The following is a 10,567-nucleotide window of genomic DNA, read 5'->3' as shown; positions in this document are numbered from 1 at the left end:
AAAAAAATTTGAAAAATTACAGTTAAATAATAACTGTAGTGAATGTCACTCATGATGAGTCCTCTATTCTCCAGAGTTGACAGTTTTATTTTAATCCTAAACAATTAGTTGAAATGTAAACTAAGCACAACTAATGCACCTCCACAAGATGTCCAAAATGTGAACTACTGAGCTTCATTTACTAATCTATGAATCAATTCTGTAACAAACACCTGTTTGGATCTTCTGAATATGTAAGCCAATTCTATACGATCAAACATATATTAGAAGGCAAAAGTTATTATTACTTAAAACAGTTTTTGATAGGCTACATTAATACTATGATAAACCCATACATAAATAATAAAAGACAAAAAAGAATTACCTCACGAGAGATATTTAGGACTTGGACTAGTTTCTGTTTGTTAATATGAATAAAAGAGTATAACCTTATACTCTATTTATCTTTTTTGTACTGTGATACCCACAGACACAAAGCACTGACAATTTTGTAAGGTAAGTCACCAGCAGTTAATCATTCATCCAGTGACTTGGATTAATACATGCAGTTAACCATTAATCCAGTAACTCTGATTAAGATCTGCAATTAAACCATGCATCCAGTAACTAGGATTAAGACCTGCAGTTAACCTTTCATCAGGTAACTAGGATTAAGGCCTCCAGTTAACTATTCATCCAACAAGTAAGATTAAGAAATGCAGTTAACCATTCATCCAGTGACTTGGATTAAGTTATGCAATTGACCATTCATCCAGTAACTACGATAAAGAGGACCAGATATCTCTATATGATCTAATTCAACAAGACAAACTTGGATCAATGAAAATTACACTAAATTATCTATTAACATAAACAGCTAAAAGTTAGAGGAAATATTCAGGAACTCCTGACATTACATTAAACATTTTTCAAGTTCATATTCAGGTAAATTAAAAGTTAAATGAAAATATCAACAATGATTTCAATAAAAGTGGTGCTTAGAATAATTATATTAAAAGCAAAATGGTATTGCAGAAAGTAATTTACATAACCTTCAAACATCAAAAGCAAACTTTATATTCTTCAGTCAAAAATCCTCCTGTTGACAGTTGAAGAAATGTGTAAACTATATGAAATATGTATAAAAACCATACATTAATTCTTATTCCCCAAGAGCTCAAGTGTTCATATTATTTAAAATAGACTAAGACATGACTCATACTAGTCTACGTTGTATTGAAAATGAAATTAAAATATGTGACTACTCCATCAACTGGAAACCATGAAGAATGCCGAATGGACTGCATTAATGAAGATGCCACTCGAGATGTCAATCCCTGACATTGTGCAATGGACTGCACAAAAGCCAAGTGTGAAGCCAGAGAATGGTGATCGCTGGATGAAGATTGTCTGACCGAGGCTGATGTAAGAGGGATGGCCAGAGAAGAATCAGAAAAGGTTGGCACTCCTGAAGATACTGAAGGAGTGGAAACCAAGACAAACCAAGGATGAGGAGCGAGTCAGTGCAAGAATCATGAATAACAGAAGAATTGGAAGGAACACCATCTTATCCTGGCTGAGAGCATCTATGCCCAAAACCAGAGGGTGAAGAACAGGAGACCAGAAGGATGGGAGCTAGGCGTACCAGTGAGTGGCAAAAGCATCAATCTGTGGCATTCTGAGAGCAAATCCAACAAAACACTTGGGGATGAAGCATCCATTCTGTGGGAAGAACTCTGTTGGGATGAGATAACTGATCAGCTACTAAATTCAAAACACCTGGAACATGACAAGTAAGTAGAACAATCTGATGATTGAGGGCCCAATAGTGAAGTTCCAATGTCTGAAAATAAAGAGACTGGAGTGAGTGCCCCCTTTCTTGGAAATGTAGGAGACCACAGTGGAATTGTCAAGTGAAGCATTACCACCATCCCTTGCATTAATTTGAGAGCACGAGACATAGTTTGTTGAACTGCTGATGTGGAGAGAAGATTCCTCTTCTGTCCAGAGGCCCTTGAATTCCATATCCCATATACAATTCCCCCATCCCTGGAGAGAAGCATCCATAAAAAGATGCATCTCAGGACGTCATGTTGCCCCTGTTCAACTGTCAGCCAAGACTGAGCAGGCTGGAAGCTGATAGGGTCAACGGGCAATCCAATGCATCAGTGCAAATGTTCCATTGGTCCCATAATAACCACTGAAGGGAACATGTGGGCCCGACCCAAAGGAATAAGTGATTCCAAAGAGATAGAATCGCACATGCTGGTGAAGAAAGAGACGACTGTATTTGAAGAACAGCCTGTTCCATGGCCTGAAGGTGTAGAGGAGAAGGTTGGGTCCGACTTAGATGTAAATTGAAAAATACCCCTAAATGGACGAGGTACTGTGTGGGAAAAACTGAGTTGGGTTAAGACAAATAGTGGCATCAGGCCTAGAACCCCAAATATGAAAAAGAGGATCTAACCTATGGGAATCTAAATATGGGTTCTCCAAGCAATGAAAAACTAAGGCATGCTGATCTGATAAACAGGAAGAACAAGGCTGACAGAACCCTCTCTCAATTGATCAGCAAATCTCCAAGCATGCATAGCAATGTCTGGCAAAGGTGGAAAGGTAATAAGCCAAATGACTTTCCCCCAACAAAGAAGGAGAAAAGTCTAAGCCACAGGGGAAATGCTCAAGACATTACAATCTTGGTGTAATCGTCTAAAAACAGTGCAGGAAGTGAAATGTCCAAATTCTCCTCAGTCTGCCCCTGATCCACAGCAAGCTGAGCTGACAGGAGAAGAAACATCAGACCTCACATTAAGACTCCACCGCTGCATATGAGAGATTGGACATCCTCTCCCAGACACCCAGGCAATGCTAGACTCCAGAGTTGGCAGATTAGGAGCACTAGGAGACTCCTTAGAGACATGAATGTAAGATTTCATATCAGAAGCATCTCAGAATTTTTTATTGTTTTGGAAATTGAAGAAAATAGACAATAAACTCAAAACCCCCCCAAAAAATCATCCAAAGCGAAGTTTATTTGATTGCTGCAGGTTTCTCTTACGTGTTTTATAACTTTAGTTATATCTAGTTGTCATTACACTCTCAGAAAAGTGAATAGGGAGAAATAACAGGAAGCTTGTACACGGATCTGGTATAAGGCGCATTGATATAGGTGAAGATAATCAAGTTTTAAATTGCTATGGGCAATATAGTGGGTTGTAAAGGCTGGAGCAAGTAAGATTCTTACCAATGCTTGGATGGGCAAAGAGAAACTTTTATCAGAAAAAAGCTAAAGTGTGAGAGGAGGTAACTGTGTTTCAGAAAATAATTATTAACCCAGAGAATATTCATTTGAATTTATTGAAGGTCATTGTCTTCAGCTGAGTATGTTCCTAAACTATGCACTTGTGACAGAACTCTGATAATATCTGCACATTCTTTCTGCAGTTCACATTTGTTAACAAGTGAACTAAAAATCCATAATATATTCCAAACAAATACTGACTATCTGACAAGTGGCACCTTTTATAGGAACAAATGTTTGTCTTGAAACTATCACTGGACTATTAAAACTTGGAAAAATAAGCAAGAGTTAAAATACAATCAATAAAAGAGGAATAAAAAAATAAATCATACAAATGTAAAAACACCAAATCCTTTCATATTATGTCTGAGTATTTCTTTTTACAAGAGACACAAATGCACCACCTTCCCAAAGCCATTACAGTACTCATATTTTCAAGCTTTATTTACAATATTATTTTACGTACACAACATTACAGTGATACTAAAACTAAATTTAAACAGCCAGAATTTTTCAGATTCCAAAAATTTATTTGCATTTCACAACAATGTCACATGCAATGCCACGGAATTTAATGTTCTACTAAAGCCTTCCAATGCATTTGGAATCTTGCAAGGTACAAAACAATAACTAATTTAATTAATTAGAGGTCCTTCAAGCATACTTATTTGTCACAATAGTTTTATAAAGTTTGAGATATAAATCAATCACCTAGCTTAGGTAAGATAAAACCTACCAAAGTAAACATACTTGCATTAACTCATCTATAAATAACAGCTAGGTTACTTGTTGTTCTCAAAGTTAAGAACTTTAAATTACCTTTCTTCTTCTTATAAAAGAATAAAAACCCTATAACCAAATAGGTCATAGGGTTTTTATTTATTTCTATTAAGACTTCTTGAACCTATGTGTTTTTTAACTTCTTTTTTTTATAATATGCTATGGTAAATTCTATGTTTATAGAATAAACAGACAAATTACAGAAAGTTAAAAGAATACGTTATTTAATGTTCTACTTATTTTCTGATTATATTTTTGTTGGTAAGCATAGTTTTTGTAGTAGTTACAACAAATTTTGCAAAAAAAATTAGAATGTTATATGTAAGTCAATCAGACTATACTGAAGGTAAGAAGAAAAATGTTAGTCAATCAATTACTGTTAATACGATTTCCATAAAATCCATTATATCAAGCATAAACAAAACATTATAGCAATATACTGTAGTGCCAAACCCTATATGGGTATATAAGATATTATGAATCACATGCTAAAACCTTCAGAACAGTTTTATGTAGATCAGGGTATATGTTTTGCTGACTACCCTCTTTAATTGTGAACTGCAGCATCTGCAAAAAAAAATTGAATCAACATATTTTCAAAACAAGTATTAATAACTTGTTTAAAATCACAGAAAAAATACAGAAATCCTTAAAACAATTACAAATGTTAGGAAAGTTAACATACTTATTTCAATACCATTATCTGAAACTTCAGTATCACAGAGATCATGAGTCCAAGTTATAAATGTTTTTTATACATAAACCTTATTAGAAGTTTCTCTATCCATAGCGACAATTTTTACAAAATTTGAGTTTTTTAATTATTTATTAATATTTCAAAGACAACATACTTTGCTTCCTGATCAAAATAAATGCTCATTATACAAAGCCTAAAATATTTTGTGAAATTCCAATGCATTTTTCAAATAAAATTGTCAATTATAAAATTTTGTTGAAACCACAGACAAGTTTGTACTCTGAACAAAATATACCTCAATCACCAAATTTTCATGAAATAAAATGATTGTGGTAAGGATCTTTAAAATAATCTTAGAATGAAATGCAAAATAACTTTCTCTACACTCGTATGTAAAAGTACACGTGTTGTTGTTGTTGTTATTGTAATTTCAAAGAAAAAGTAACAATTATTAGTAAGAACAAAAAAAGCTCAAATAAATGACTTGAAAGAGAAAAAATTTGATCAGTGTTATTTAATAGATTTTCTAAAATTATTACAAATAAATGCAGAGATGAATGAAAGTGAAACAGGAAAAATTTAGCAACATCAAATTCATCACAGGTTCTTAAAATTGATTACCAGCTTTTATGCTATGTCTAGGCACTATTATAAGATTAAAGAAAAATTTAAACACCAAGTAATAAGACTTTCAAAATGATTCAAAACAAAATAGTAATTACAATCCTGGAATGATATTTTTTTTAGAAATCAAGGTATACATGCAAAAATTAACAAGATTTTCATACAGGAATGAAGTTTGTTAGCCACTCACACTTATATTCAAAACCTGAACAAGCTTACAGTTTTAATAGGAGTAGATAAACTGGGTTCATTGCCAGCTTTAGATTAGTAATTATTAGATTCTCATAAATACTGTCCATCCTCACCCTACATGAGCAGCAAGAAAAATTCATGATAACCTTTTAGCTGCTGATCTATGACCAGCAAAAATTCAACTTATCCACTCCTCTTAAAACTGTATGTTTTATCACTCACACTTACATGGTTAAATTACTATTTACAGTTACATAATACCAGCACATGATTATCATAGTTTAGAACTATTAAGTGACTTCTAATGAATGTGCTTTTCAAAGTTGGAATGATAAGACTAGATGCATGTGTCAGTTTGAAAAAAAGTATGATCACTTGTGTCTTCCATTAGACAAACTGTCCCTCTTGGATCAAACAATGTCTCTCATCTGACTGGTCCACTTCAAAAACTTGCCGCCAATCTTTAGAATCTGGTTTGAGCATGCCAAAGCACCTCCATTCAAAGAAATCCACTAAGTTTTGCCAAACACCTTGACTGAAACAGAATAATCTATCATGAAATTTCATGATCCTATTGGTGTATGAAGTACATATTCTTATAACACTTCACAAAATGCAACTTTTAATATGAAAGAAACTTGAACACAGTTCCTAAATACATGTAGTATACTAAACAAACAGGCCAGACCACTGGTACACCCAATCAGTAGGACAACTTCCTTTTAAAAAATACCCATTTCAGAACAATAAAACAGCAACCACTTGTTTGATATATATACATCCTTTATATGTTACTTTTCCTAATGCCTTCAGAATGCTCCTGCATTTATATCTTCAGTACAAGTATAAAACATATTACAGAAACAAAAAAAAATTTGCTCTCCTAGGTTTCTTTCAAGAAAAATTATGGAATAATCTGACTCCTGAAATTGGCATTTAGTGATAAGTTTACATGTTGTATCACAACGAGGTAAGTAAAACAATACATGAAATGTGTAGCCAGAATGCATCATTCTATGAGAAACTGGTCTTTAGTAGACAGCTACATTTCTAAAAATAGTTTGATAACAAATACATAACAATCAATCATGTGAACTGTTTAATCAGGCTTAATCTAAAATTCTCTTGCATTAAATATGATAGCTTGATTTTAAATTAAGGATTCATATATATATATTAAGAATCAAAGTAATGGTTTTACAACTGATATAATTACGTGCTGTCTCAAAACTGAACATGTTCAAGGGTCGTAGACAGGCGAACAATATTCTATACACAACTGTGTGTTTTGTAACAGACAAATACCATCACATGCATCATTTTTTGAAACAAGATGTAGTTAATGTAAACAAGAATCACTAAAAACTGAATATATAGTATAACAATATAAAAATAAATATTAATCTATGTAATATTAAGGGTTGGGTTAACCCGAATATGCACGAAGTCAATTCATTGGACTGACCCTGTATCGAAGAGAGAACACTGAATATAATTCTAAATTTACTATTTGTATCTACACGAAATGCGGTCAGCTTTTAGTAAAATGTACAAGTCTGTTGTATACAAAAAATTAAGTGTTAAGAAAGTACCTGTATCAAGATATGTCTGTGAATTGATGACATTAGTCTGACTCAGATTCTGAGAAATTAGAATACAAAAGTGATGTTCATGAGAAGAATAAAAATATAAATACTTTTGTCCATCGTGCAGTTTGCATACTACATTTACATCCTTAAAATGATGTGGTAAATGCATTTTGACCACCACCTATGCACAAAGTTATATGAATGCAAGAAAAATACATAATAATATTAGACAGTATTACTGAAAAATAGGAAACTAAAAGCAGCGTATGCGTGACAACAGAAAAACTATGAGTAAAATTCTAAGTTTGGCAACAGTATTGGGATTTTTAAGAGAATGATTACAGTAGGCAACTTTTCTGCAAAATGCTAAAACATCAGTGTACAAAGAAAACAATACCACACATTTACATCAAAAATTAATATGAACTTCTGATCACAGCAAGCCATCTACTTAGAGCAAAAGTATAGAACACGAGTGTACACAGAAACAGTACGAAACATTTACATTGAGAAATTAACACTAACTTGTGATCACAGCAAGCTACCTACTTATAACAAAACTGCAGAATGTGAGTATACAAAAAAACAGTAACAAACACTTACATCAAGAAACTAATATCAACTTCTGATCTAATCCAGCTACCTATTTACAGCAAAACTAAAACTCAACCTGGTAATAAATTTGTTCATGTTACAAGTACATTATACCAACAATACATCTGAGTCATGGTTGTATTTTTTTAGTAATGTATAATGTAAATACATTTCCTGTACTAACTAATTAAATGTATCTCCAAGAAAAGGAAGACAGTTCCTTAATAGTTGAAACCCCTTAAAAACAACTAAAATTTGAGACTTTCTACTCATGTGCAAGTTCTGACAACACAATAGTTATGAAGAGGCCAAAAATTCACATATTAGTTATGTGGTTCCCCTCTGTGACTTGAATATTCAAACACGTTGGGTACTTGTATTTCTGTGTGAAGACCTGGGTGGATTAACTAATAATAAATTATGTCCCATAATTATAAAACTGTTTAAATTTTACTTGACTGCTAAAAATTAACAATAAAAAGAAAAATGTTACACCTTGCAATGTTCATTGATTTCATGTAAAGAATAACAATAAAACGTAACTTGAACATGGACTTTTCAAACTTACTGGAATGGGCTGACAATATGTCCATTTTTGTTCCTCTTGAAATGAGGGTATCTAGTACAGTTCATCCGTTCATTGGTAGTCATGGCTAACCACATAACCTGAAAGCAGTAAATGTTGTTACAACAAATCATATACCCTAAAAATACTTATACCCAAGGTTAATTACATGGTGAATATAAAGAGACTGTATATAGAACAAATGTAAAAGAAGTCAGTTAATTATGGCTTTTAACAAATTAAATGAAGAAAAAATTATCAAGGCTAAAGGTAACTTCTAAAAGTTGCCAGAAATTATAAGTTATATGTTGTATTATAACCAGATAGTAATAAAAAAACTGACCACCTTTACAATTCACCTTTAGTCATAATTACATCTGCAAAACCTATACTTACTGCTCTTTGGTGGAAAAAAAAAGCAATGAACTCTGTATGATCTTGAACTCTATGCTTTTTGACCTTTCAATACAATAAAAGCACCATGGCAACAGTTTTTTAGTTTTAGTCCATAAATGGATTTTACAAAAAAGATTGACTGTTTTACCAAATTACAAAAGTTAAAAACAGCTAAAATAGAATAGAAAATATTTATATAAAATAAAATAACATTTCCCCACCATTAACATGGCACCTTTACATAACATATTAAATACATCCAAAATGTTAAAAATTGTTCAAACATTTGTCCAAAAACAAAGCCAGCTAATGTACCTTCAGTACATCTGAAAAAAAAACAGTCTTAAATAAACCATACTTTTGATTTTATAATCAAGCATGTTCATGAACATACTACCCAGAAGAGGTACTAATAGACTGCCATACTTATACCCTCTATCTGATTATTAAACTCATCATCAAGTTCGTGATGTTTCAAAAATCCATATTTGTTTTAAAACTTCTACAAGTTGTGTTCCTGTATTTTCATCTTTCATAAGGCAAGAAAGAGCACAATCAATAAAAATTCATTCATCAGCACTGGTGTATATAATTACACCATTTAAAAACTAATTAAAAAACTATGAGAATTAATTGTATTCAATAACTTAGTAAAATGTGCTACATTTGTTAAAATACACACTCCCTTTAATGCATAAGGACTCAACATCCAGGCTAAACATTTGCCTGAGTCACAATTAAAAGCTCCTCTGGTCGAAACAATAGGTCTAAGAGCTATAGCTTGTTTATGTGACTTAAGCTAGATGTAAGTGTAAGGTGTTTTTGCATCACTAAATCTCAAAAAATTATAATAAGAATCATTGAACAGATTTTTTTCTTTAAGTAAAAATTGGTTTGATTTCTTTTCTCTGCTTTTTGTCATGTTATAAGCTTAAAGTTTATACAGCACTTGATCACTCAATAATTCCCTCATCTTACTATAATAGTCACAATAACTCATCACTCGAATAGCACTAGCTTCTGTAATACAGATTGCTTTTCCTTAAATGTTTTAAAGCATTCCATTCAGATTTTGTATTTTAGGTTTTTTTACATTTTTATTTATTCTCATTAGATAAATAACCATCCTTTGGCACTTGTGGAAAATAACCATAACCTTTCCCATAACAAAATGACACCCTGCTGTTAGCTTCCTGAACCATTTATTATCTCTCTCTCATTCTTCTATTAATTACATACCTTTTTCTGGCAATATCTTCCAATCCTGTTTTAATATCAGTTTTTTTGTGGAAAAATTGAGTCTTTTTTTTTTAACACCTGGTTCTGATCATTCTTAAACTCAGTTGACAATAAAGGCTTAAATACAAGTACAAACACTGCATCTTTAAATTAATATAATAATGATAATAATCAAATACAAACACAGTGAATCTGAAATTTATTAAATTAATGACAACAGGGAGGAGTTGATGTTATTATTTAGTGTTGGGTGATCACTGAAAATGGAAAGGTTTTCTTTAATAAAGAATTTGTAAAGTGTGGTTCTGGAGTTGAGAGTTTTAAAGTTTTCTAGAAGTATGGGGTTGTTGTTATTCTCACTATGCAATTGGATACAAGATTCAGATGGACTAGTTTGACCGAGAAAGGAGTGATAAGAACTAACAGATATTTCGAGACAGTGTGTGGCTTCTTGGTAGGTTTTTTTGTTTGTTAAAATTGTCTGTGTAGTAAGAGTGTAAGAAATTAAGGTAATAGCCATTACTTTCTAATACGTTATGAATCTTGAAAATTTCTGAGTGAAGACAGAAGTAGTCAGAACAGATAATATTTACTCTGTTCTAACGATTTAG

The 10,567-nt window shown here is 32.2% G+C and overlaps 1 protein-coding gene across 2 annotated transcripts in view; it reads right to left on the bottom strand.

Moving 5' to 3' along the window:
* Positions 1-3,069: 3,069 nt before the first annotated feature.
* Positions 3,070-10,567, bottom strand: part of LOC106460920 (palmitoyltransferase ZDHHC17-like) — a 57,181-nt gene continuing 49,683 nt past the window's right edge. The window contains exons 13-15 of one of the 2 annotated variants that reach the window (XM_013920677.2): positions 8,325-8,422; positions 5,949-6,108; positions 3,070-4,627 (exon numbers count right to left, since the gene is read on the bottom strand). In XM_013920677.2, the coding sequence (XP_013776131.2) occupies positions 5,961-6,108; positions 8,325-8,422 (246 nt within the window). In that variant the 3' untranslated portion in view covers positions 3,070-4,627; positions 5,949-5,960. Of the gene's footprint in view, positions 4,628-4,652; positions 6,109-8,324; positions 8,423-10,567 lie in introns of those variants that run through there. The other variant, XM_022387721.1, reaches the window with a different exon arrangement.

The sequence above is a fragment of the Limulus polyphemus genome, unplaced genomic scaffold, assembly GCF_000517525.1.
Source record: "Limulus polyphemus unplaced genomic scaffold, Limulus_polyphemus-2.1.2 Scaffold863, whole genome shotgun sequence".
NCBI lineage: Eukaryota > Metazoa > Arthropoda > Merostomata > Xiphosura > Limulidae > Limulus > Limulus polyphemus.
This window is presented reverse-complemented; position numbering and strand designations above follow the sequence as displayed.